This window comes from Ambystoma mexicanum, chromosome 6p (assembly GCF_040938575.1).
Source record: "Ambystoma mexicanum isolate Mex_15411 chromosome 6p, UKY_AmexF1_1, whole genome shotgun sequence".
Lineage (NCBI taxonomy): Eukaryota > Metazoa > Chordata > Amphibia > Caudata > Ambystomatidae > Ambystoma > Ambystoma mexicanum.
This window is the reverse complement of record NC_090935.1, coordinates 598932854-598960622: the sequence shown is the minus strand read 5'-3', so window position 1 is coordinate 598960622 and position 27769 is coordinate 598932854. Positions and strand designations below refer to the sequence as shown.

Genomic DNA, 27769 nt, shown 5'->3' with positions numbered 1-27769 from the left:
GGTTGCTAGAGTGTTACTTAGAGAGCTAACAGCCTGGATGAATTTTAAGAATATTCTACGTATTAAACAGGACTTCGCAAAGGCTCATCTACCCTCACCAATATAGTAGCATTAATTACGGCTGTTGAATGGGCAATAGATTACTATCATTTCCCAGTATATTTGGCTTATATAGATTCCCGTGCCGCATTTGACACTGTAAATCGCCAATTATTATGGCATAAACTACTTAGATGGGACATATCTGAGGGCCCTTTATGTAATGATGGTTACCCTACATGAAAATACGACGATAGCAGTAACATTAAATCACCATATAATGTTAAGTGAACAGATTCCGACACATAAATGCCTTAAACAGGATTGCATGTTTGCTTCAACCATGTTTAACTTATACCTTGCTGATCTTAAAAATTGATTAGCTATTCCGTCTGTATTGCCTCCTACAATTGGCAATGTACGGTTGCAATGGCTCAGATACGCAGACGACAATGCTTTCCTGAACTGTTCTCCTGCAGGTCTTCAGAAACAGCTTAATGCCCTACAACAATACTCTTGTTCAACATTCCTTGGTCATGAATACTAATAAAACAAACATCATGATAGTTAATGACAAAAAGAAAAACCACAATTGACATAGTATCAACTTATGAATTCCTTGGTGTTCATATTGATAATGGGTTCAACTGGAATGATAATTTTGACCACATTCAGTGTACAGCTAGACAATGGGCCTCATTCCGAGTACGGCGCTAACCAATGGCGCTATTAACGCCTTGGTTGACGCCGTACCCGGAACGGCAGCGCCTTGGTGGATGGCGGAATCACCGCCCCATTCCAAGGTTGGCGGGGCGGTAATTCCCCATTCACCAAGGCTCTTCCCCATTCCCAAATGAGCCGCCATAGGGCTCAATGGGAATGGGGAAGATGCAAATAACGGTGACCGTTCATTACGGTCACCCTTATTGGCTTGGAGGCCCCTTTGCGCCCTCGACTTTAAAACCTGCTCAAAGCAGGCGTTAAGGACGAGGGCGCAGAGGGAACTTGGAGTATGGCGGTAAGGGATTACCGCCACCGGTCTCGTTACCGGTGGCCGCTATCCCTTACCGCCATACTTGGAATGAGGCCCAATATCTTGCCGGAACCAGGGCATTTGCTATTAGAAATTGTGGGTATATTTTGAAGCCTTTAATAGATATTTATAAATTAAAACTGGTACATATCTCGACATATGGTGCAGAGATATGGGGTTCACGAAAGTTGAGAGCGTTGCAAATTCTTGATAATTACTGTTTCAAGAAAGTATTCACTAATCCTAAAAATCGATCAACAGAATATTTATGTGCTGAATCTGGCCTGGTCTCTATTATATTATTTTTGTAACATCATTTTATTGATTTGTACATACACATCAATCATTATAACAGCTCAATTTCTTTCCCCAAACTCCTCCCCTCCCTAACCTCTCACTCCCCCACAGGCGAAACGCTCATAGAAATCAATTTCATAAGGTCAATGTAAATCATGAGAACACATCTTAACAAATGTCCCACAGATTTAATCTTTGGGGCACCATTGTTTTCTCTAGTCTGCTTTTATGAAGATTAACACTTCTCCCAATTCCTAAGAGACGGATATACTATAGTTGTTTAGGGCATAATTTAGCCATTCAAGGGCTATAAGCTCCCACATTTTCCTCAACCAATCCTGCAATGTGGGTATCTCTCCCCCCCTTCCATTTTTGTGCAATCAACAGCACAGCAGCCAGTATTATGAATGCCTTTTCCCTACATCTGGCCTTAGTTCCAAGTTTGTGTTCACTACCCTCTACCCCCAGCAGCATTTCCTCAGGCTTTATCATGGCCAAATACTAGTGTTTGAGCCTCCCACATGTCCTTCCAAAAAGTACTCAGATTAGGGCATGACTACAATATGTGGGACCAGGTTCCCACCTGCTCACCCCCACCCCAACATTCTTGTGATAGGTTAGGAAATATTTCTGCTAGTTTAGTTGGCTTATAATGCCATCTGTGTAACAGTTTATACCACATCTCTTGTACCTGCATGGATTTTGCTAATTTAGGAATGTTCCTCCAAAGATGAGTGTTTGCTGAATGACTGTATTAGCTTATGAGCACATGGCATATGAGACATACCCTTTACATTTACTACATGTATGCCATACTTTTCATATGTATAGTAGCACACATGTACAAAATGTAAATGTACATCTTCCACATGTACCTGTAGAGAAGATGCACATTCATTCTCAGCATTTATCATAATGATAGCATGCGCTGTAATAACATGTAGCTTAAGTGTGAATTGTGTAAGAGCATGTTGCATAACAGCACATCCCGTAAGTGTATGTGTCATAAGTGCATGTGTTGTATGTGTGTTGTAAGATAATTTGTTGTCAGATTATGTGTCATAGCAGCGTCCGTCGTATGGCTGTTGTAGGGTCATTTGTCATAAGTGTGTGTCATAAGAGTGTGTGTCACAGGAGTGTGTTGTAAGAGTGTGTGCCATATGATCTCTTGTCATAGGAGCACATGCCGTAGGAGCTCGTGTCATAGGAGCACATTTCATAGGAGCATGTGTTTGAAAGGCGTGTGTCGTTGGGGAGGTCTGCCGTAAGTACATGTGTCATATAAGTGTGTTATAAGAGTGGTTGTTGTTTGACTGCGTAAGATGTATAAGTGTTTAGTGTGTAAGTGTAGCATGTCGGTGTATGGTCTATTGCACATGTCCTACGTGCCTCCTATACATATGAAAACTTACATTGAAGTCCGGTTTGACTTTGATGTGAGATTTCAATATGTAAAAGAGGCGTACATTAGTTTTTCAGTTCGTACATGTGCAAAATGTACCTATCTAAAACCTGGCATCACAGTCAGTCCTGAATTTCATGTGAGTTTTCAGAGGTATATTAGTGACAATATATGAAATGTTCATCTCCCATACAGATGTGTAGACTTTGTGTTTCAAATGTACATTCATTCCGCTAGTACATTTTAAGCCTCCTGTAGGTATGAAAGCTCACAATAGTTTGTACGGTTTGTACTACACAATTTACATCTCCTGAAAACTAGCATCAAAGTTAATGCTGACTTTGATGTGAGCATTAATTTGGATAGTAGCGTAGACATATATATTTTGTATCGAAACAGTACATTGATTCTGAGCTTCTGTAATGTACATATTATACAAGTACATGAACATTTTCTACAGAAGCTGTGCATTGATTCTGAGCACATGTTTTAACAGCATAACAACTTGTGGTGTAAGTGGTTGTAAATGTGTGCTTTAGTAGCATGCGTGGTAAGAGTTTGTGTTGTATGTGTGTCGTTGGAGCATTTGTCAAGCATGTGTCGTACATGTACTGTAGGAGTGTGTTTCTTTTAACTGTTGTAGGAGCATGTGTCATAAGTGTGAGTTGTAAAAGTGTGTGTCACAGGAGTGTGTAATAAAAGTGTGAATCGTAGGATCACTTGTCGTAGGAGCACATGCCATAGAAGCATGTGTCTTTGGAGCATTTGTGTGAAACGTGTGTGTCATTGGAGGGTCTGCCATAGGAGCATATGTTGTAGGTGTGTGTTTCATAAGAGTGTTTGTCGTTAGACTATGTGTTTAAGGCGTATGAGTGTTTGGTGTATAGGTGTATTGTGTAAGTGTATGGTGTATAAGTAGCATATAAGTATTTGTTATAAAGTCATACATTGCACATGTCCTATATTCATCCTATACATATGTAAACTTACATTGAAGTCAGGTTTGACTTTTATGTGAGGTTTCAATATGCAAAAGAGGCATATATCAGTTTTAAAGTTTGTAAATGTAAGAAGATTACATAGCTTAAAACCTGACATTAAAGTCAGTCCTGAAATGTATGTGAGTTTTTCAGAGGTATATTAGTGAACATATAGGAAATGTTGTTCTGTAGACTCTAACTTTGATATCATTTTTCAATACGTACAAGAGGCGCATATGAGTTTTACAGTTTGAACTACACAATTTACATCTCCTCAAAACTAGCATCAAAGTTAGTCCTGACTTTGATGTGGGTATTCATATGTTTAGTAGTGTACATGTGTGTTATGTATATACATTTTGTATAGAAGCAGTACATTGATTCTTAGCGTGTATGATGTAGTTTCTACATATACATGTACATTTTCTATAGAAGCTTTACATTGATTCTGAGCACATGTAATAGCATAACAGCTTCATTTAAGTGTGTCATAAGTGTGTGTTTTAAGAGCATGCATGGTAAGAGTTTGTGTTGTGTGTGTGTGTTGTTGGAGCATGTGTCATAGGAGCATGTGTCATAGGAGTGTTTATCGTAGGAGTGTGTGTTGTAAGAGCATGTGTCATAAGTGTATATCATAAGAGTGTGTGTCACAGTAGTGTGTCATAAGAGTGTGTGTCGTAGGATCAATTGTCACAAGAGCATGTGCCTTAGGAGCACATGCCGTAGGCACATGTGTGTGAAAAGTTTTTCGCTGAAGTGTCTGTCGTAGGAGCATGTGTCATAGGAGTGTGTGTCATAAAAGAGTTGTCATTAGACTCTTTCTGTAAGGCATATGAGTGTTTCGTGTGTAAGGTTATAGCATGTCAGTGTATGAGTGTATGGCATAAAGTAATACTTTGTATATAGACTATATGCCTCCAATACACATGAAACCTTGCATTGAAGTCAGGCTTGACTTTGATGTGATGTTTCAATATTAAAAGAAGCGCACATTAGTTTTACAGTTCATATATGTATGAAAATTACTTATCTTAAAACCTGACATAAAAGTCAGTCCTACATTTTATGTGACTTTTCAGATGTATAAGTGAAAATATATGAAATGTTCATCTCCCATATGTATGTGTACAGTTTGTATGTAAAATGTACAATCATTCTGATAATGCATTGTAAGCCTACTATATGTATGAAAGCTCACATTAAAGTTAAATCTAAACTTGATGTGAGTTTTCAATACGTACAAGAGGCGTATATGAGTTTTACAGTTCAGACTTGAATGCAATTTACATCTTCTTAAAACTGACATCAGATGTGATGTGAGTTTTCAGATGTAAATTGCGTTATTTAAAACTGTGAAACTGATCCCCCTCTTTGTATAGTTTGTATTAAAGATGGAATACGCCATCTATGGTTCTGCATAAAGCTATGGCATAATTTTTTATGGAAAACATGTTTGGGATTCCTGGTGCATCATATGTAGATATACGTTAAATCGTTAATAGGTCTAAATTGGTGAGGTCGATGTTTCAAAATTGTATTCACTGCACCATGCTTGTCAAAAAATACAAAAATCTAAGTGGTCAATTTTGAGATAGTTGGATAAAAAAATATGTTTTTCACTTTGGGAAAACACTGTGTCAAAAACTGTTGAAAACACAATTAAGGTAAACCAATATTCTTTTTCCAAACTCCATAGACAATTTGTATTAATATTTCGCAAAAGGTAGCAGGCGCTCCTCTCCAGAGAGAACATGGCATGATAACCTGCTCTGAGGTGAGAGTTTGCAGCACACGCTTTTTGTTCACTGTACCTTTCACAGATGGGAAATATCCATTTGCATATCAGTCTTTGTCTCGCCCACATGGGCAGTCCAGCACCAAAATGCTATGGCAATTCCTCTCTGAACAAGAGTACCGACAGCAACCCCATACACGTGTTTCAGCCTTGTTGGGCCTCATCAGTGAGGTGAAGCTGTGCCTCTCTGAGCACAGTGAGCAGGGAGACCACGTCTGGTTGCCCCCAGGAACTCTCATCTCAGAACAGGTTATCATGATATGTTCTTTCTGGAGAGGAGCGCCTGCTAGCTTCTTTGAAACAATTTGTATTAACCTTAACTAACCCTTGGACTAGAAGTTCAAATGCGTTTCAAGAAATTCTCTTACGTCATTGTGTTCTATCTTTTAAGGATTGGCAAGGGATTTACTATGCAAGAAGAAAAGCGGGAGACAGTATACAGCAAAATGTAAAGATCACACCTGTAATTGGCCAAGGAGGGTGAGTATTGTAGTCAATATCTCAGAAATAATCATCTGAAAATGAAATGTAAAGAGAGGAGACACCTTCATTAGTTATTTGAAATCATTTGTAAAAATTAAGAGATACTCTAGGCTAGTGATCTACTGCACACAAAATAAACTATTAATAAACCTTTTGTCTTCAGGTGGGGATAATCACAACTAATATTTTGAAGACCAGACTTCAGCTGTAAAGAAATTAGTTGTGCGGTCCACATATGCAACATCAATTTTCATTATTTAGAATACACAGCTAATGAAAGGCCATACAGAGCTTTGTAGAAACTCTACAGGATTTCCAATTTCACATGCTGTCCCTTATTAGTCAGTGCTAACAGCTCTTTGCACACTGAGCTTTCAGGAGTTAAAAACTGCTCGAAAACATCTGTCCACATGCGTGATTGTTGGGTCAACCCTAAACTCCTATGTGTACTTCATGAATATATGTTTAGTGTGTGCATTATGGTGCATTTCCAATGAGGTAACTTAGAACCACTATGCAGAGGCACAACACACTCCACCAAATGTATATGCCATAAGAAATATATAGAAATCCTAAGTTAAGAAGGTTGCATGCTATAAATGCACGGAACCATGAATGGGAGCCCCCCTAACTTCTGTGTTAGATTCACTTCAATAGAAGTGTTAACAAAAAACAAACCACATATCTGTGCAGATGCAGGCTCTTTAGTTAACTAGGGCAGTTTATAAACTATTCAGACATGATGAAATCAAATAAAATTCTGGTTTGAAAAGGTAAAGAAAATAAGAGCTTACTCATATGTCCTCACTCCCCCCCCACCCTCCTTCCTGTTAGGATTGAGATGTTAATTTCCTTTAGAGAATGGATTGGAATTACATGTTTTACCAGTGAAAACATACAAGAAGACATATACAACCTCTCCCGTAGCCTTATGTTTCAATCTATCATAACTTTCCTATTGCTGATGGGATCAAAAGCTCACAAAATCAAACATACTTCAAAATGGCCAGGCTTTTTACAGATCCTCCAGCTGCCGTTGCCTTTATAAAACACTCAATACAATAAATAACAATTCTAATCAGAAAATAGAACTAAACAAAATTGTATTTTTATTTTACAGTTTAAAATAATGGAGTCAGGTTTGGGTCTCCTCTCCAGAGGTGAGTCATTACTGGTCTATAGCCAAGTCATCCTCTCAGATGATGGTGGAGTGCAGGCCCCTGCATTTACTATGCAATGAGTGTCTTAAATAGATCTTTCTCAGGTATTTGACGAGTGCGAACATCTGTATTTGCTGTGCAAAGAATATTTCACGTGTCTCTCAAATGATCACCTCAATATAACTCTTTTAAGATCAAAGCCACCCAGATCCAGGTGGTGAATAAGGTCAAGGCCCTAGGCATGACACTGGAAGCTTCCCTAAGCTCTGAGGCTCAGGCATGGTACGTGAACAAAAATTGATCTTATGACAATAGACTCCTTAGAGCAATCAAACCCCTCCTAAATGAAATAAACTGCACCACCATTGCAAGAGCAACAATTCTATCCCACCTTGACTATGGAAATGTTCTACTGCTTGGAGCTAGCAAACAATGCATGGCCAAACATCAGCTTGTCCACAACAACGCTGTTAGAATAATCAAACAGAAACGGAAGACAGAGCATATTAGCAAAGCCAGGAGGGAGATACACTGGTTGAAGGTAGAAGACAGAGTGATGTTCAAATCAATGACACTGGTTCACAAGTGTCTGTACAGGAAAGCTCTGTCCTACCTGAAATCGAAGCGAAACACTGGGACTTATTGTGGTTGAACCACATAAGGAAGCAAATGGTTTAGGGAGAGCTTTTCTGGTTCGTGCAGCTACAAACTGGAATGGCCTGTCTCTGAGATTAGAGACCAACCATCTCTCCTTCAGAAAAAGTCTGAAAACATATCTGTTCAAATGAATAAAGCTACTTGACTATTAGATAGCTAGACTGATCCCGCTCTTTGTTGGATCAGCCAAGTGTCCTGTTTCTGATGTTGTGGTCTTGTCTCGTCCTTTGTCTTTATGTGGCTCCCTGATGTCTGTGGGATTCCGGCTCCCTACAAATAAACAAATACACAAACAATAATAGATGCTTGAGGACATTTGACTCTGGTATTCAGCAAAAAGGAAGTTAGGAAACATGATAAAAGGTGGTACCAAAGAAAAGATTCATCTTCCCGTCTGCTTGCATATGGTAGCTGTAAGCCGATTGTGTATGCTAAAACAGGCTATCTTCACAATCGTATACTTTCAGCGAGTAACAAACCTAAAGAGCTTGTTGCTAATTTTAACAACTTGGCATCCCCAGACTGCCTAATGCAACCTCCTAAGACTTCCTTACAGTTGGCCACTGATCTTACCACATGTTTTCCCTCCAAAATAGAGACTACTTGGGAAAAGTTGCTGATGCAACGGACTTTGCTAGGCATAATCGTATCGGCTCAGCGAACCTTCCCCCATTCCAATTTTGTATTGGTAATGTTATGTCAAATGTAGTTTTGCCTCACTGCTTGCACTTAAGACATCTCAATTGTATTTAGACACTCTTCCTGCCATCACGGCTTGCCACCACACTCCAAGCTTATCCAAATTTGTATCTATGCTTGCCAACTCACCCTAAACCAGGGCATCATGCCTGGAACCCTTAAATCAGTCATAATTACCCCATTGTTAAAATAAATCCAATCTTGATTCCGCTCTCATGAGTAGTTTTTGACCAATCGCCAATGAAGCTAGCCAAGGTGCTGGAATAATTGGCGATGATCCAAAAAGCATCTTAGATGTTTGTCAATCCGGCTTTTGCCCCAGACCTAGCACTGAGTCTGGATTGGTCGCATTGTGGGATGACATTTTGGAAATTGTTGATGCTGGACATTTGTCCTTGCTGGTCATGCTTGGTCTAATGGCAGCATTTGACACTGTGGATTATAATATCCTTATATCTGATCTCACAAATTTAATGAGGATGACTGGCTCTGTGTTAGACTGGTTCAAAGTTTGTATTACTGAGAGACATCAAACAGTGAATATGGGAACATATGCATCTGACAAGGTTCATATCAATTGTGGTGTCCAACAGGGTTCTTCCTTATCCCCTCAGCTGTTTAATATTTATCTTCAACCTCTCATGGCCTTCCTTTGTACTTTCCAGCTCCAATTCTACTCTTAGGCAGATGATAAGCAGATCTTTGTTAAAGCAGTGTGTCCACTTAAGAATGCTTCTGTGCCCCAGTTCTGGAGTATGACATGCGTTTCCCCGCCCTGACCTACAAACCCAAAGCTCGGTGGACTCTGAAGGATATAGAAAACCCTGAACCTGACACATAGACAATGGAGCACAAGGCGGACGACCTGGGACAGAGGGACTTGGCCGGGGGAATGAGAGTTGGGGGGGAAGAGACTTTTTAGGAAAATACTTGGGATTCAACATGCCTATGTTTTTGCTTAATGTGCTGTGCATTTGTCAACCTGCCTTGATTTAAAATAAACAAAGTTAAAAAAAAGAATGCTTCTGTGATAGATGATTGCCTTAATATGGTTTGGCAGTAGAGGACTATGAATGACCTGCATTTTAACCCTTTGAAAACAGAGGTCATGCTACTAAGCCCGGCCTATCTGTTTAAAGACCCAGTACGCACACCATCGCCCCATATCCTCTTTGGCTGTCACACCCCTTTCAACAGCAAAGTGAAGAATCGGGGGTTCATTTGGGACGCAGACTTGTCTCCTAAAACCCAAGTCAATGAACTTTCAAAAACATCCTTCTTCTGGCCCCATCTGCTTAGAAAGACTCAATGTTGTCCCAAAAGAACTCGACTCTTACATAGGGGGTACATTAATAAACTTCCACTTACACTATACTAATTCTCTTTATAATTCAATTTCTTAAAACTGTGTTGCATAAACTCATTCAAAATTCTGCTGTGCGGTTGATTTTTTAATCTTTATAAATCTACTTCAGTGTCTAAGTATCGCAGACCACTTTATTGGCTGCCAATTTTGCAAAGAATTACTTTCAAACCCTGTGGTCTTATCTTTCAGTGCATCCACGAGTTAGCTCCACCCTATATGTGTATGAAAGTTTTCCTGTATTGTCCCACAAGATCACTTCACTCTGTTGATGAGAACTTGTTGTGGTTTCCCAATCAGGCTTTCATTTGTGGGGCGACAGATGGTTTTCAGTACTGGGTCCTAAAGTGTGGAATCGACTCACACTGAACATTCGAAATTTTGACTCTCTTTTGCTGTTTAGAAAAAAGCTAAAAACCTTGTAATTATTTGTCTTATATGATCTGTAGGGGGAAATACATACACAGGTTTTCTCGGGTGGGTCAACCAAACACCAGAGACCCCTAGGACCGGATCATCACCACTGAGGATGCAAGAGGTCCAACCACTGCCAGAGACCTTGGCCCTCCAGAAAGACGGACCCCCACCAGGGAAAGACGTGTCCAGGGACACTAAACTCTCTGAGACTGAGTGCTTTCCAGAGTTGAGCATAGTCTTAGAAACTCAGGACTGTATGTCCTTCTAGGGCATGGAACACACTTCTCTGTTTTACCCACCCTTACACTGTTCATTTTGTAAAAGGTTTCCCATATTTCATTGTGTAGAGAAAACCATACAACCCGTTCCTGAGATCCCAAAGGGGGAGGAATTAAGAAGCTAAAACCTGACATCAAACCCAGGATCAAAGGGGTGAGACAAGCTTTAAGGGAGTTCCTTACTTATGGGGCAGTCGGTTCGTATAACAGCTGGTAGACAGAACCCAACAGGGTGATTGAAGGGTGACGGGAGACTTTACATTCGTATTTCACACAATCTTATATTACAGAAGGCATTCTGTATCATGACTCCCTTTCTTTGTATTGTTGTTAACAAACTTTATGAAAACCTCAGAATCCAGCCTCGGGCTCTTCTTTTCCCCGCTCTGTGTGCCACCTGACTCTCTATATGTGCTTCTATGGCACCTGTGCTTGGGATTTCATGTGCATGATCTTCCAGTATTTTCACACTAATATGGCAAAAGTATTTAAATGTATAAAGCACTCATGTGGGTCCTTCTCTAGTTGTTACACTAAAAAGCAGAAATTATACAACAGATCAGAACCTTAACAACTGTTATTACTCGCCATCTTTTTATTAGAACCTGGGGCAGGCATGTCAACCAATCAGGTTGCTACAAACCTAGGCTGCATCTCAAAGTCCAAGCCCAGGTTTGGATCAAGATGCACACTGCTCACACCCACCCTGCCATCTTCCAATCAGCTCCTCATCAGTCCATTCACCACCTCCTGTCCACTCCTCTTCCCCAAGCGCTTACCTGGTGATTTTCTTGGCCGCCACGGCACTCCTCCAAAGCTCACACCTTCCATTTCCATGGCGACCACATTGGAGTATATGTTTCAGTGAACGAGTTGTGGCGAGTGATCGACCCATTAGTTGAAACACATACATTGCTATCAGCACCCTGGTTTTCAAACCTGTATTGCTAAAAGCAATAATTGCACCTCTGCAGGGCTTCATTTGGGTCTACAACTTGGGCCCAGGGTGGTTACCGGCTTGTGAAGCCTGCAGGGGGTGTGACAATTGCTATATTAGAACATTAGAAAGCTGGCAGTTCTATTGCAGACAACGCAAGGGCAGAGGACCATAATGTGGCAATAAGCCACGAGACTGCGGGCCAATACCGCCCCAGGTAATTCCCCCAGGGCTGTAGTTACCCGTTAGACCGGGGTACTAATTGCCTACTAATTGAAAAAAAAAAGGCAAAAAAATGGCTGCCGGGAAAGGGAAAACGTAGTCCGTTTTCCCTTTTCATGGCGGCCATCAGGAGCGGGTGCGCTGGGAACAGTCTGTTCCCAGCGCGTCCTCTCCCGAGATAAGAAGAAAAAAGAAGGTAAGTGGAGTGGGGAAGGAAAAAAAAAACGTACCGCGGTCTCTGCCGGGGGACAATGGAAGCCTCCAGCCGTGTGGAGGCTTGGAGCGGGGATGGCCCCGCTCCGAGTCTCCACAAGGCTGGAGGTTTCCATCGTCCCCTGCCGGAGACTGCGAGATAGAAGGTAAGTGGGGTGGGGTGGGAGGAGGGAGGAGGAAAGGGGGAAAAAAATTCTTACCTGAGTCCCCGGCAGGGGACGAGGGAAGCCTCCAGCCATGGGGAGGCTCGGAGCGGGGATTGCCCCATTTCGAGCCTCCTCATTGGCTGAGGCGCTGCCACGCCCCTCGCCGGGAACAGAGTAGCCGGCACGCACGGCATGGACGGGAATACCGTGTGGTATGGCTCGCAAATGAGCCAATGACCACACAGTATTCCTGTTCAGCCGCGCGTCCCGGGTACTAATGGCTGGTATATGACGCCTGTCCAAACACTTTGATGTTTCTCCTTTGTCCTTCTTTGTTTTATACTGAACGTTCTAACCTTATTCTGTAGAATGTAACAATAGCAATAGCCCATAAACAGGTGGTCATGCCTCTCAGCCCTCATTTCAGGCTCTTGCTTTGCTCGTTAACCTAAGCTAGGGTTCGTTATCACCCAGTAATGCTTTTTGAATGAGGCATTGTTTAAAAACGTCTTAGCTGGCCAATAACAGCAGATATTGGTCCTCTGAAGACCAGTAGACCCAATCCACAAGATAACGTTGTTCCATATGAAAATGTCTTTCTCTTGAATTTGGTTGGTGGGTGTTTGTTTTTATTTTCCATTTCTTCTTTTGGGGAAGGTTCACTACCCATATCGCCATGCTTTCTGCCTCCAGTTGACTCATTTTTAACCCTTCAACTGTTTCCCCTTTGTTCCATGTGTTGTGTAGGTTGCCATTTTTTAGATTGATGATATCGAGAAAGATGTTTATTCAGAAGATGTTTCTGTTGTTATGGACTATATTGTTAGGAATCTGATTGGCTCTCCTGCTGTCAACAATCCATTGAACATTCTAACCAGACTCATACACTTATATAATAACCAGGCACATGACATGGCTACAGAATTACATATTTTCACCCTTTATATATCTTTCCTAGTTTTTTAAAAAGGGGTTTTCACATGTCACTGTTTAAGGACGAAGTAGCGCTTGAACATTAGCTCCTTTGTTATCATAGCATTCTGTTGCATATGTTCTCTTTAGACAAACTGCTCTAAATGATCTTTTTGTATGTATACCCGGCTTTTGGAGGATATTACAATCTGATCAAAAAGCATACATTTTATGACAAGATACCAATGGCAATGTTTCCTCCTCAAATCCCAGCTCAACATTTACATTCTGTGTATTCTGCTAAGAATATTGGTCTAAGAATGCATGAGGTATTCATTGCTAGTATACATTGAATATGTGTATAGAGAGTAGATGTTTAGAAGTAATTGGTTGAAAGGTCCTTCCCTTCAGGTTTCCATTGGTTCCTATGCACATTGAATTGTAGAACCTATAAAGTATGGAGTAATATTATATTATTCACTCTCCAAATCAAAGTGTACATTAATTTCAATTATTTTGCATATGACTGATGTTTGCCTGGGACCCCTGCATAATGTTTTCCTTTTTTTACTTCTCAAATTAGCTAGCACAATGGTATGTATTTTTATCTATGTCAGTTTATTGCCTGACAACCATGTTCTCGTACCCAAATTAAAAAAGTGAATTCCTCAATTGTTTTCAATTACTAAAACATCATATAAGAATTACAATATGTGCACATTTATTTCATGAATTGGTGGAAACAGCTGGCTCTACGAAATATAGAATCGTCTATCCATTTCCTTCAATCATCCAGTCAGCAATACTCACACCTGCTCACATATCTGACTCAATAGCATTCCTTGAATTTGCAACCTATCCAAAAATATAAAAGCACTTGATGAATTATGCCACTTGAATCCCTACTGGGTGCTTTAAGCATAGGATAATAATATTAAAAATATACAATTGACGTAGCATCTTTTGCGTCTTGGCTTTCTTGTTTATAGCCACCATTGCTACCATGTAGAGCAAACATTTCAAGGGACTATCTTCAATAATTTAAAGTCTCTTTCTTGCAAAGGACTCTTGCCTTAGGAGGTTTACAGACTCAAAGTAACAAACAAACAAAAGCTCTCTCAGTGATCTTGCGCCTTGGGTAATTGTTCTTCGTCCGAATTTTACAATGACAAACAAACAAAAGTTCCTTCGGCGATTGCTCTTTGCCCTTGGAATCTCCCTCTGCCGGGCTCGGATCCGCCTTACAAAAACCGGTCTCCCTCCTTCAGGTTCACTACGACCTTTCTTCAACAAATTTCATTCCTAATACAGTTCATATATTGTTCATTTTTATCAGAAAGCGGGGTTTCTTTCTCTTTAGCTTTCTTTCGGCATCCCTCTGTCGGGTTCACACTTGCCAATCATCACAGTTCACAATGGTAGTAGAAAGCGGGGTTCCCTTCCCCTAGCTTTCCGCTTGCAATGGATCAGAGACTTTCGATTGTATAACGGATTTGACGTGACCCTTATATGACCACTCTGACACCTCACGCCATCTTTTCCTAGGGCCTTCTGGCTGTTGTAGTTTCACAAACAGGTCCCAGTCAGAGCCATTCGAATCAACGCCCACGTGGCGCCAGACCCCTCTGCACCTGGACCTCAACTGGGCTTTCTTTAAAGTTCAACCATAAACACAAGTCCTTTCTTCTTGCATTTAAAATGTTGCTACTTGCAACCTTGGGTTTAACACAGTTCGGTTTGATATCACCTTCCTCTGACTCACCGGCTGTGCTGAACTCCTTGACTTTTTTGTTCTCTGGAGTCAAGGATAGTACCACGGTAGCCAGCTTGCCTCTCCCCCTACGTTATCAAAGCGGGAGGCCCCTGTGTACCATTGACCTCTGTTGCTCTGCACGCCAGCTGTAACTCCCGGTCTTACGTTTTCCCCTCTGGAAGCTTCGCAGGTCTGATTTGAAAAGGGCAATGGCAATTCCCCCTTCATCCTCCTTCCTGGTCTCACCACTTTTCTTCTTTCTTTCTTTGTGCTGCTGGTTCGGTGTAGCTGGCTCCTCGCGCGTTCGGCCTTGCTCGAAGTGTGTTTTTGTGCTCCGTCTTTTATCCCTGTAGGGAAGGTAAAGAGCTGTCAGGTGTGCGTGGATATTGTTCATTGCCTGACTCTGCCTCACACGAGTGTTGGGACATGTCAGGTAAACGGCTCTGGTGTTAGTCCGTTGTCTGTTACTGTGTGTGCAAGTGTTCATGTGGGAAAAGGGAGTGGGGAGTAAAACTCCTAAATATCCTACAGGTTAGGAAGGGGAAAAGCTATTATAGAGAAGGAGGTACTGTGTCTCAACCCTCAGTGTCCCACTTCTGCTCCCCGAAAGACCCCTCACCCAGGTGATCCTCCCCCTCTGGTCCACCCCTAGGAATTGGATCCAATAGCGATGCTGTGTCCTTACCACCTGGACGACAGATCTCCGGGGACCAGGGGGTGAGACACCTTCAGGTTTCTCACATACCCTCCTCCATGCAATGTAGCTGCATCTGCTTCAAAGGGGAACCGGGATAGGAAATCTAAATTCCCCTGGTCTTTTCCCTTCCGGTGTTCCAACGTGAAGCAGTAGGGCTGCAGGTCTAGAAACCATTGCATTACACGTGGGTTTGAGTCTTTGCGTTGGCTAATCCAAACTAGGGGAGAATGGTCAGTGACTAATGTACATTTTCTTCCCAAGGGGTAGAATCTAAGGTGCATACTGGCCCACCTGATGGCGAGGGCCTCCAATTTCAGCACAGGTGATTTTTTGTTCATTTCACATGGGAAGAGTGTGCGACTTGTAAAGAGAATGGGATGTTCTAATTCATCGCAAACTTGAGACAGGACTGTGCCTATCTCGATAAGGGAGGCGTCTGTCTGCAATATAAAGTCTTTGGAGAAGTCTACTACCTTTAGGATTGGGTTCTGGCACAGAGTTTGCTTTAAGTTGTTATGGCATATATCGAATCCCGGGGGGGGGCAAACTCAGCCTTTCATCCTTCCGAGGTCGATAAATGAGCACCACACACCCTGGGTAATAATAAGTGGCCCTCAGATACCTCAGGGTTCGGATGTCATGATGCCTGCCTCCAAGGAGCCAGGTCCGAACCAGCAACCCCAGAGGCAGGCATCATTCCCCCCAGGGAAGTGCCAGCGGGCCCAAGCTGGGGCCCTTTGGACACAGTCCTGGCGCCTTAAGCGCCAGGCTCATGTTAGACCCCTGTCCTGGCGCCTTAGGCACCAGGCTCATAAAGCTAGACATGTGTTCAAGTGTTTTAATGTACACTTACCTGATGCAGACCATGCTGCTATATCCAGGCCCTCTTGAGGCCTGAATGGAACTACTTTACCTGTGGGACTACTTTCCACCTGGGTGTGGTCAGGGAAGGATACATACCTGATCGGTGGAAGGATACATATCTGGAACTTCTTCCAAAGCTATTTAAAGCACGCCCGATCAGCAACTCACGCTTCGCGTTGTTCTGCTCCTCGCAGCTGGACGCTCACCGTGTCAGCTCCTGCATCTGGACTTCAGCCACGCCTGTCAGCATCCTGGGTCGCCTGCAAGGGGAGATAAGAGAGAATTGGAGAGAAAGAAGACCTTACCTGCTAAAGCTGCATCACGGAGACATCACACCGACGATCCTGAAAGGGAAGACATCATTTTAAAAGCATTTCGCTTCGATCGCTGCAGCGCTGCATTTCACTCACCTTTCCTGGGCGCCTCCATCTTCAGCAGCGATCATCCGGATCCGCACCCACTTCCCTGAGCCTAGAGAGAAAAAGACAAGAAAACAAGGTGAGAGAAGGAAGGGAATAGGAAAGGCTCAGTTTCCTTCTAAGACTTACTTGTTGGGTCATTCCCATTTCATTTCGGGTCCTGCCGCTTCCTGGCATTCCGGACCCCGGCCCCTATGGGGAAAAAAGACAAAGACATTGAATGAGCGAATGCAAAGACATTACCTGAACGCTCATCCAGAACTTACCTGTCATTTACTGGAACTGCACGTTTCACTTCGGGTCGGCGCCATATCTCCGGCATTCCGAACCCCGGCCCCTAAGGGGAAAAAGACATAAGCATTAGCGCTTGCTGCAAAAAGACAATGAACATTATTATTAAGCTTGAACTTTTGAACTTGCAACAGAACTCTTACAACGCCTCACCTGAATAGTCAAGCTTATTTTGAACTCCCATCAAACCTCAATCCAGTGAAGTAACTGGGTTTCAACGCGCCCCTGCATCAGAAGCAGGATGGAGAACTCATCCTTCCAGACCCTAAGGTGAGACTTCACGGGGAATCGTGGAAGGGTATCGTGGAGGGTTGGAAGGGAGTGGGAGGCTTGAGCATTATTCCGTCAGTAGGTAATTCTCCCTTTTCACGCACAGGGGAATATACCTGCGAGCCAGGAAAGCCAGAGTAGAGGGGCCCTTCCTGTCCATCTTCAGAGTCCTGCGCTTCACCATTGAAGAAGCATCAGCACTCGAAGCCAGACCTGCTCCTCCCTGGGAATCAGGTGAGTGTGACAGAACGCGAAGCCTACCCACAATTTCCCACCCGGGCGCTATGGAGACTTCCGAGACAGATCAGCTGGCCCAGCTTTTGGGGGAATTACGGGCAGAAGTGCACTCAGCCCGCCAGGAGACTAACGCTCTCAAAAGAGAACTGATCCTATCAAAGGAAAGAACAGATGACCTGGCCAAAAGGTTATTGCAGGCCCAGGCAGGGCACACTCCTTTACCTAATTCCGGAGGTACTTCCACATCTATGGGTTTGAATAACCCGGTACAAATCAATCTACCTGGACACATGCCTTTGGCCCCGCCTGAACGTTTTGCGGGGGATCCCAAGAAATATGCCGTCTTTATGAACCAATGTCGTTTACACTTTCTATGCAGACCCGGGGACTTCCCTAACGACCAGACCAAGGTAGCCTTTATACTATCTTACCTCAGTAGCAGTGCTGCCGATTGGTCTATTCCATTGGTAAATCAGGATGATCCCATTCTCCAGAATTTTCAGGGTTTCCAGGCCAGCATGGAAAGATTGTTTGCTCGACACTCTCAAGGACAGGCCCTTGATAACGAACTGCTATCCTTACGACAAGGTAATCAGGATCTCCTGTCCTACGTTGCCACCTTTAATAGACTGGTTGTGGAAACTGGATGGCCGGAAAAGAAAAGGATCACATTGTTTCATCGAGGCCTGCGCGGAGAGCTTAAGGATGTTCTAGCTCAGATAGTAGATCCACCCCAGGTCTGCGCAGACTACATAGACTTGGTGGTTCAACTTGATCACAGACTTCAAAATAGAAAAGCAGATCGGTTCAAGTACGAAACCCGAGTACCGATCAAAACCCACGCTAACTCCAAGAGTACCGACGTATCCGAACCTATGCAAATCGGTGGTGTTAAAGGACCATTAACGCAGAAGGAACGAGAGAGAAGGCGGCAAATGCAACTTTGTCTGTATTGCGGGACTTCTGGTCACTTTCTTCGAAATTGTCCGGTTAAACCACCTAAGAAGGTGGTTGGAGCCACTGATAACGATTTATTGACACCTGATTCGGGAAACGAGCTAGCCCGACAAGCGTAGGGGTCCGCTTGCCGAGCTTGAAAACAGACTCTTTGACCTCGCATTTTGTCATGCCATTGGTGCTAGTGGACCCAAAACAGCCTCAGCAGTTGCATGCTATAAAAGCATACATCGACAGTGGAGCTATTGGAAATTACATAGACCGTGAATTGGCTTCCAGGATTAAGCTCCCTCTCCGCCCGAAAGTAACCCAAGATGTCATTACTACAGTAGATGGAACCGAAATAGCCTCAGGGCCTGTAACGCATTCCACTGTTGAAATGACACTGGTGGGTCAGGATGGACATCGGGAAGCAATCGTGTTTGATGTGATCAAGGCCCCACAATTTCAAGTAATTCTTGGAATTCCTTGGTTAGAAACACATAATCCCAGAATTGACTGGCGAGCAAAGAAGATAAGTTTTCCTGATTGTGAACCAACTTGTTATCCAAGAAATCCAGTTATGGGTCTAGCCTCAGCAACTTCCACCCCTGTACAGCTACCGTCAGAATACCAAGAATTCCAAGACGTTTTTCAGAAGGAACAGGCTAACACGTTACCTCCCCATCGGTCTTATGATTGCCAAATCGATCTGGTACCCAATGCTCAACTACCTTGTAGTAGGATTTATGCTCTTACGGAACCTGAGAACCTGCATTTGCGTCAGTATTTAGATCAGTACCTAGCCAATGGTTTTATTCGCCCGTCCAAGTCTCCAGTCTCCTCAGCTCTGTTCTTCGTGCCGAAAAAAGAGGGCGACCTTAGAACATGTATAGACTATCGCGCCCTAAATCAAATAACGATTAAGAATCGTAATCCTCTGCCCCTGATCCCTGAGCTTATCGACCAGGTGAAAGACGCTTGTGTGTACACCAAGTTAGATCTCCGAGGAGCTTATCATCTGGTGCGTATAAAAGAAGGCGACGAATGGAAGACTGCATTCCGCACCAAATTTGGGCTCTTCGAATATCAGGTGTTGCCCTTCGGTTTGTGCAATGCACCTGCCGCCTTTCAGTACTTTATGAATGATGTTCTTCGGGAACTTATCGATGTCTGTGTCATTGTTTATATTGACAACATCCTGGTGTACTCTTCTTCAGAATCCGATCACAGAAAACATGTTAGGGCAGTTCTTGAGAAATTGCGCCAGCACAGACTATTTGCAAAGCTCGAAAAATGCGTTTTTCATACCACAGAAGTTGAGTTTCTCGGATTCATCCTGACACCTCAAGGAGTCCGAATGGACTCGCGAAAGGTGGACGCCACCCTCAAATGGCCATCTCCTAGCTCGGTGAAGGGAGTTCAGAGCATGCTCGGCTTCGCCAATTTCTATCGAAGATTCATCCCGGAATTTTCCCGAACAGTCCAACCCATCACAGCTCTCCTAAAGAAAAACAAACGCTTTGAATGGACTCTTAAGGCCGAACAAGCCTTTCAGGGCCTGAAAACCAAATTCACCTCTGCACCTGTATTGAAGCACCCGCACCCAGATCTCCCTTACATTGTGGAAACCCGACGCATCCAGTTCGGCCATGGGAGCTGTCCTGTCGCAAAGAGACCCAGAAACTAACAAACTACACCCTGTGGCCTTTTGGTCCAGGAAATGTTCTCCTCCTGAAATCAACTACGCAATTACCGACAAAGAGTTACTGGCTATTAAATCTGCTTTCAAGGCTTGGTGTCACTACCTTCTCGGGGCAAGACACACCATCACCGTAATTACGAACCACAGAAATTTACAGTATTTAAAGATGGCCAAAGCTCAATCTTCACGACAACTCCGATGGGCTCTATTCTTTGCGGAATTTGATTTTGTAATTACCTATCGCCCTGGCTGCAAGAATGGTAAAGCGGACGCCTTATCCCGGTTTGGCATAGAAGAACCCAATTCGAGTTTAGAACCTGTGCCAATCATACCTGAACAAAGAATCTTAGGCCTAACTTCATTGCAAACTATTGAGGACATCCAAACGCAAGTAAAACAACTTCTAGACTCTTCAGCCTTACTGGAATGGAGTCAAAAGGGTCCTCATTACACCGTTAAGGATGATTTACCCTACTTCCAGGAGCGGTTGTGTCTGCCAAGTAAAGAATTGCAAGAACTTGTTATTGCCCATCATCATGAATCATTAATGGAAGGACACCCTGGTATCGCTAAAACGGAGGAAAAAATCAAACGCCACTTCTGGTGGCCTTCTTGGAGAAAAGACATAAAGTCTTTTGTATTGTCTTGTGGAATTTGCGCCCAAAACAAGGATCAAAAGAAAAGGCCAGCCGGCCTACTTCAACCCTTGGATATTCCACCGGCACCTTGGCACACCTTGTCAATGGACTTTATAACTGACCTGCCTCCTTGTGCTGGTTACAACACTATCCTTGTAATTGTGGATCTATTCTCCAAAATGGCCCACTTTATCCCTTTAAAAGGCTTGCCTTCAGCTTCCACCTTGGCCAAGGAATTTCTGGAGAATATAGTTTGCATACATGGTTTCCCTTCCATATTAGTCTCGGATCGTGGAAGTCAATTTATCTCCCATTTTTGGAAGAAGTGTTGCCAACTAGCACAAATAGATGTGCGGTTATCCACCAGCCACCACCCCCAGACCGACGGACAAACCGAGAGAACCAATCAGACTCTCGAGCAATATCTTCGGTGCATGTTACACCAATCCGAGTTAAATTGGAAAGACATCCTTTGGATCGCAGAATATGCATACAACAATTCAGTGCATTTTGGAACCGGACAAACTCCTTTTTATACTTTGTATGGTCACCACCCTCGGACGTCTGACCTAGATCCACCTCTGACCCTGGAAATGCCCGCAGTAAATCATCTGCATTCCACAATAACCCGAGCCTTCAAAGAAGCTGCAACTCATTTACAGCAAGCCAAGAAAAAGTATAAAGAAAACGCTGATTTGCACCGAAGTAAAACTCCTCCTTATCAAGTAGGAGACCAGGTATGGCTAGCAACGAAACATTTACCCCTCAAGGGCCCGCGAACCTTCAATCCCAGATTCATAGGACCCTATCCCATCAAGGCTATCATCAATCCCGTGGCCTTTAAACTGGATTTACCGTCTAACATGCGTATTCATCCAGTTTTTCATGCATCACTTTTGAAGCCAGTATAACCAGGGACCCGACTGTCCAAGCCTCCAGACCCAGTTCAAATTGAAGGGGAATTAGAATTCGAAGTTAAAGACATTTTAGACTCCAAGGTGTTAAAGTCAAAACTCTTCTATCTTGTTGACTGGAAGGGATATGGACCTCAGGAGAGATCGTGGGAGCCTAGTAACCATGTTCACGCACCTCGATTAATACAAAGGTTCCACCGGAGATTTCCGAACAAGCCAAAACCCCCAGAGGGAACAACCTTGGGAGGGGCCTTGAGGGGGGTACTGTCATGATGCCTACCTCCAAGGAGCCAGGTCCGACCCAGCAACCCCAGAGGCAGGCATCATTCCCCCCAGGGAAGTGCCAGCGGGCCCAAGCTGGGGCCCTTTGGACACAGTCCTGGCGCCTTAAGCGCCAGGCTCATGTTAGACCCCTGTCCTGGCGCCTTAGGCGCCAGGCTCATAAAGCTAGACATGTGTTCAAGTGTTTTAATGTACACTTACCTGATGCAGACCATGCTGCTACATCCAGGCCCTCTTGAGGCCTGAATGGAACTACTTTACCTGTGGGACTACTTTCCACCTGGGTGTGGTCAGGGAAGGATACATACCTGATCGGTGGAAGGATACATATCTGGAACTTCTACCAAAGCTATTTAAACCACGCCTGATCAGCAACTCACGCTTCGCGTTGTTCTGCTCCTCGCAGCTGGACGCTCACCGTGTCAGCTCCTGCATCTGGACTTCAGCCACGCCTGTCAGCATCCTGGGTCGCCTGCAAGGGGAGATAAGAGAGAATTGGGGAGAAAGAAGACCTTACCTGCTAAAGCTGCATCACGGAGACATCACACCGACGATCCTGAAAGGGAAGACATCATTTTAAAAGCATTTCGCTTCGATCGCTGCAGCGCTGCATTTCACTCACCTTTCCTGGGCGCCTCCATCTTCAGCAGCGATCATCCGGATCCGCACCCACTTCCCTGAGCCTAGAGAGAAAAAGACAAGAAAACAAGGTGAGAGAAGGAAGGGAATAGGAAAGGCTCAGTTTCCTTCTAAGACTTACTTGTTGGGTCATTCCCATTTCATTTCGGGTCCTGCCGCTTCCTGGCATTCCGGACCCCGGCCCATATGGGGAAAAAAGACAAAGACATTGAATGAGCGAATGCAAAGACATTACCTGAACGCTCATCCAGAACTTACCTGTCATTTACTGGAACTGCACGTTTCACTTCGGGTCGGCGCCATCTCTCCGGCATTCCGAACCCCGGCCCCTAAGGGGAAAAAGACATAAGCATTAGCGCTTGCTGCAAAAAGACAATGAACATTATTATTAAGCTTGAACTTTTGAATTTGCAACAGAACTCTTACAACGCCTCACCTGAATAGTCAAGCTTATTTTGAACTCCCATAAAACCTCAATCCAGTGAAGTAACTGGGTTTCAACGCGCCCCTGCATCAGAAGCAGAATGGAGAACTCATCCTTCCAGACCCTAAGGTGAGACTTCACAGGGAATCGTGGAAGGGTATCGTGGAGGGTTGGAAGGGAGTGGGAGGCTTGAGCATTATTCCGTCAGTAGGTAATTCTCCCTTTTCACGCACAGGGGAATATTCCTGCGAGCCAGGAAAGCCAGAGTAGAGGGGCCCTTCCTGTCCATCTTCAGAGTCCTGCGCTTCACCATTGAAGAAGCATCAGCACTCGAAGCCAGACCTGCGCCTCCGTGGGAATCAGGTGAGCGTGACATCGGAGCGCTATATAAATGCCAAATTATTATTATTATTATCCTCTTCAGACCACCGAAGTTTCTGGGGTTCTGCATTCTTAAGTTTATCCGTCAGCCTTGCTGTTTTGTCTGAAAAATTGGGGATAAATCTGTGGTAATATCCTATTAACCCTAGAAAAGCTCTAAGAACCCTTTTAGTTTTGGGTGTAGGTGTATCTAGGACAGCTCTCACTTTCTCATGTTGGGGCTGTACGTTCCCGTTCCCTTAAAAAAACCAAGATATTTTACGGCTGATTGTGCCAATCGGCATTTAGATGGATTAGTGGTTAGGCCGGCCTGTCTGAGGAGGCCTCTCAGTATAGTATGAAGGTGGAAAAGGTGGTCTTCCCAAGTTTTACTATAAATGACGATAATGTCAATGTAAGCTCCACAGAAGTCGGAATAAGGACGCAAGGTTTCATCCATTAGACATTGGAAAGTGGCTGGTGCGCCATGCAAGCGAAAAGGGAGGACTTTACATTGAAATAGTCCTACGGGGGTTAAAAATGCTTTCTTTTCTTTATCTGGTCCATGTATCCTTTTGTTAAGTCTAGGGTGGAAAGAAATGTGGCTGCTCCGAGTTTATCAATTAGGTCATCGATGCGTGGCATGGGATATGCATCGAAATCAGATATTGCATTGACTGGGCGGAAGTCTATACAGAACCTCCAGGGACGATCAGGTTTATTGACCAACACAATAGGGGAGGACCATGGGTTTGATGAGGGCTCGATAATATTAGCTTGCAGCATTTTGTTAAGTTCCTCAACCACTATCTGTTTACAGGCCTCTGGGAGTCGATAGGGTTTTAAATGTACCACTTTTCCCTTAGGTTTTCTAATATATTGCTAGGTGCCTTTAATTCTCCCTGATTTGTCTGAGAATACATTGTCATGACCACTGTTAGGGGTCACAAGCTGTGCCACAAGCAGGCTCACACCAGAACCCTAAGGGCCTTAAGACTTCTGCAAAAAGGCTCCTGGAGCCAGTCCTGGCACCTTTGGCACCAGGCTCATATGTGGTAAGGAGAGATTTATCAGGCTTGCTTTCATTTATATACTTGGGTCTTTAAATCCAACATGGAAGCAACCGCATAGCTCAGTTCTTATGAACCAAGCCATGCGGTCTAGTGTTTTGGGTGTGGCTGGGCCTGGAACTACTTTGCCTGGTACTACTTTACCTGGGCTATATAAACCACACCCAGACTGCAGAACACACTTTGCGTTATTCTGCAACTAGCAGCGTGACGCTCACCGTGTCCAGCTCCTGGTCTTCAGCATCTTCCTGTAATCCTGCAAGAACAAGAACAATATTACTTGCCTTACCTGAGAATACACCATCCTGCGCTCAGCATCTCAACCGGGCCGCAACCAGTGGAAACCAAGAGAAGAAGAAACATCACCTGTGAGTAATAGCTTGAGGAATTCCAGCATCCCGCGGCCACAGCTACCTCTCGAACATCGCGACCTGCAAAGCAAGAAAAACAATATTAGAACGTGTGTGCTTCCAAAACATTGAATTCCATCATTCTTACCTGAAATCCATCACGCTACGTCACGCTTCCATCCGGAACTCCACAGCAACATCCTGCAAGAGAAAAGGAGAAATATTCAGGTTTGCTTTCAATATTTAACGCCCGCATAGCGCTTAACTTACCTTAACGGATCCCTGGGGTCCGTTTTCATCGCGCTCTCATCCACTCGTAGCACTGCCGCAGCCAGTGAGGAGAAGAAGAAGAGAACACAGGTTAGCTTCAAAAGGACAATAAAGAATGATGCGCTTCATCCAGCACGACAGCATCAAACCTTCACACCTGAAAAGAAGACGATAAAGACATTAAGGGGATTTCCACCATAAAACAGAACAAAGACTTACAATTAACAAACCTACCTGCCTACTAGCAGATTCGGGGGTCACAGCGGGCCTGGGCCCGGGGAAAGGCGCACTGCACCAGTGAAGCAACTCGGGCAGATCACCAACAAACGCCAAACGCACCTGCACCAGACGCAGGACGGATAGCTCACCCTACAAACAATTAAGGTGAGAAAGACTCAGTTGGAGAGGGATCGGTCAGATGGAGGTGGGAGATTCACCCATTAGAGACAGTTGTCACAAATCCTCCCTTCTGTGATTGCAGATTCATCATTCCACACTGGGCAACTACATATCCAGGGTTCCAGATCTCAGAGTCTTCCAGACGCCTCAGGGGATATCAGGTGAGTGTTACATACACCTGGGAAGGATGTGATTACATCTCTTAGATCTTCTTGTTTTTGGGCAGACAACTCAGGTGGGATTAATTCAAAGTGGTCTATATCTTCTGGAACCAAACTTTCGCCTGGGTGGCAGACAGGTTCTCCTTCCACTCCTTTAGGAGATGTATGTGGTATAAATGGACCTTCTGTTTTAGGTCCGGTTGGACTACCTTATAAGGGCAGGTTCCTGTTTGTTCTACTATTTCATAGGACCCATGCCACTTAGAAACAAGCTTGTTTTCTGAGGTGGGTAATAGGACCAATACTGTCTGTCCTATAGAGAATGGTCTCAATCTTACTTTCTTATTGTACTTAGATTTCTGTTGACTTTAGGCCTTTTCCATATGAGTGCTGACAAGATCTCGAACAAGTTTCATATGTTCTTGAATTCAGGTAGCGGTTTGCGAGATGAGAATGAGTACCTCTTCCCGTTCTTCCCAGGTTTCCCAGAGCATGTCTAGGTCATCTCTGGGTTCTCTGCCATAAAGTAACTTGAAGGGAAAAATCCTGTAGCGGCCTGTCGGGTCCTTCGGTCCCAGTCCTTCCCGTCTTTATCTACTAGTTTCCTCAAGATTAATTTAAGGTCTTGTTGAATCTTTCAAGCAAGCCATCAGTTTGGGGATGGTACACAGGAGTTCGTAAGGTGGTAATATGGAGTAGCTCTTTGACCTCAGCCATGAGCTTCATCATAAAATGTGATCCCTGATCAGTCAATATTTCCTTGGGGAAGTCAACCCTGGAAAAATACGATAGGAGGCGTTTAAGGATCTGCTAGGTGGTATTATTACGCATTGGGAATGCTACAGGGTATCTTGTGGCATAATGAACAATCACTAGGACATACTCGTTGCCTAACTGGGATGTTTGTAGAGGTCCATCAATGTCCATTACGATTCTTGAAAAAGGGACTTCTATGATGGGTAAAGGATTCAAAGGGGCAGGTAGGGGAACGTTTGTGCTAGTTTTTTTTTACATATTTCACACATCTGGCTAAATGTCTTTCTATCAGCGTGGATATCTGGCCAGTGGAACCTCCCACTGATATGCGCTTGGGTTTTCATTTGTCCCAAATGACCCCCGGTAAGGTGAGAGTGTGCAATCTCCAGTAAAACCTTTACGTAGGTCTGTGTAATTTCCAATTGTGTTTTTATAAATCCTTCACTTGATGTTTCCCTTCTGTATAACAGTCCCTGTTTTAAGAAGAATAAGGGCTTCAATTTTCTATACCTTCTTTTTATGGAATAGCCTGTAGGAAGGCCTCAGCGAGAGCAGGATCATTTTGCTGGGCAAAGGCTAGATCGGGATAAATGGTGGTTTTCTCTCCCTTTGTGCCTTCAATGTCAGAAGGTTTATCAGCCTCCCCAAAGCCCAATGTACCTCTTTCTGTTTTGTCATGTTTGCCTTCTTGAAAGCGAGGGAATAGTGCCCTTTTCAAAATTCCTTGAGCAATTTGATCCCTGCGATGTACTTCAAATGGGACTTCGCCATTGTTTTGTAGGAGAACCTTTACGTCTCCTCGGAAGTCGGGTCGATGACGCCAGCTAGAACGTCTATACCAAACTTCCATGCTAGGCCAGATGTTGGGGCCAACCTGAAGTAACACCCTGGAGGTGGTATCAGAATCAAATCAGTAGGAATCATCCCTCTTTTCTCATGGGGAATGACAGCTTCCCTACTGCTACAAATATTGAAGCCTATCGATTCTTTTGTGGCAACAGAAGGATTAGAAGCTTGTTGACGAAGTTTCTGAAATTGTAGGGTTCCCCAGTTAGTTTCAATTGAGTCACATCCCACTTTGACACCATATATAAGGAACTCATGGTGGCAACTATAAAGACAGACACAAGTGATCACAGTTCAATGGTGTTTATTGAACCTTATAATGGGGGAGATGAACCCGTAATCTAAACCTAAATCTAAGATGGGAGCAAGCTATGACCATCAAATAATAATAAGGCAGTCCTAGTGGTTTCTTGACAAATAGAAAGGGCCTATACTAAAAATCCTATTGCCAATCC

The 27769-nt window shown here is 43.8% G+C and overlaps 1 protein-coding gene across 2 annotated transcripts in view; it reads left to right on the top strand.

Moving 5' to 3' along the window:
- The window catches only part of PDE8B (phosphodiesterase 8B), a 1197077-nt gene that overhangs the window by 685198 nt on the left and 484110 nt on the right, over positions 1–27769 (top strand). For both annotated transcript variants that reach the window (XM_069627430.1, XM_069627431.1), the window contains one exon: positions 5938–6026. In XM_069627430.1, the coding sequence (XP_069483531.1) occupies positions 5938–6026 (89 nt within the window). The remainder of the gene's footprint in view (positions 1–5937; positions 6027–27769) is intronic.